Consider the following 1,103-nt stretch of genomic DNA (forward strand, 5'->3'; position numbering starts at 1 on the left):
GCGTGGACAGACCCTGTCCCCACTCCACCTCCTCTGTCCCATCCCTGCCCCAGGAGTCCCTGCCACCACCCAGCTGCACCATGGCAGGTCCCACAGGCAGCCCCATCACCCGGACGGGCAGTTATCTCCAGCAGCAGCCAGACCTCACACCCAGCAGCCCAACATACCTCGCCTCAGCCCCGTGGTTGGGAGCCAGGCTGGAGGAGGGAGCAGGGAGCCCCTTTTCCTCCTCTGGTGAAGGCCGTGGCTCTCGCAGCCGCATGTTCCCGCTTCCCCTCCAACATGGTCTTTGCCCGGCCCCAGCAAACACACAACCACACAGGAGCTTGGGGCAGGATCAGGAATGGAAATCCTGTACGGCCTTGACAGACACACACATCTCTCCCAACACACAACAAGCAGCCCAGCATTAAAAAAAAAAACAACAGACACACCAGAAATTTCCGAGACATCAAAATAAAAACCCAGACCAGTAACTCTTAAAAATGGGAACTCCCCGTACCAAAGATGTTTCTTTTTTCTTTCATTAACTGCCTTATTTTAGGTATTTCCAGACAGGAATAAATCAATTCTTTATAAAACGCAATAGAGAGGGGTAAAAATGAAGGCAAAAGCTATTTACAGAAACCAAAGGGGAGAGTACCAAAACGCCTCTAGGCTTCTCACTTCTTCTTGGGTGATTTCCGAGCACTGGACTTGGCTTTGGGTTTCGACCGCTTTGCCTTCTTGGGCTTGGACACCTTCAGCGACTTGGCCTTAACAGTCTTTGGCTTCTTGGCTTTCTTTGGGCTGGCCCTTGACTTCTTCCTGGCTTTCCTGGTGGCAGCTTTGGGCTTCTTTGCTGGTGACTTGGCTTTCCTGGGCCTAGCCACCTTCCGGGGCGACGTGGATTTCCTGGCCACCTTCTTCCTCTTCCTGGCCGGGGACTTCTTTGCCTTGTCGGCCTTGGCCAAGCGGAAAGAGCCGGAGGCGCCGACCCCTTTGGTCTGCTTGAGGATGCCGGCGGCGAGCAGGCGCCGGATGGAGAGCCTGATCTGGGCGTCGGCATGCTGGCCCACCTTGTAGTGGCTTTTCACGTACTTCTGGATGGACTGGCGGGAGGA

The 1,103-nt window shown here is 55.1% G+C and overlaps 1 protein-coding gene across 1 annotated transcript; it reads right to left on the minus strand.

The window, feature by feature from the left end:
* Positions 1-662: 662 nt before the first annotated feature.
* Positions 663-1,100, minus strand: LOC104613865 (histone H5; the record flags this gene model as incomplete). The annotated part of the gene is made up of 1 exon (XM_010283321.1): positions 663-1,100. A coding segment is annotated over one exon (438 nt), but the record flags the coding sequence as incomplete, so codon positions are not given.
* Positions 1,101-1,103: the final 3 nt, after the last annotated feature.

The sequence above is a fragment of the Phaethon lepturus genome, unplaced genomic scaffold (genome assembly GCF_000687285.1).
Source record: "Phaethon lepturus isolate BGI_N335 unplaced genomic scaffold, ASM68728v1 Scaffold18293, whole genome shotgun sequence".
NCBI lineage: Eukaryota > Metazoa > Chordata > Aves > Phaethontiformes > Phaethontidae > Phaethon > Phaethon lepturus.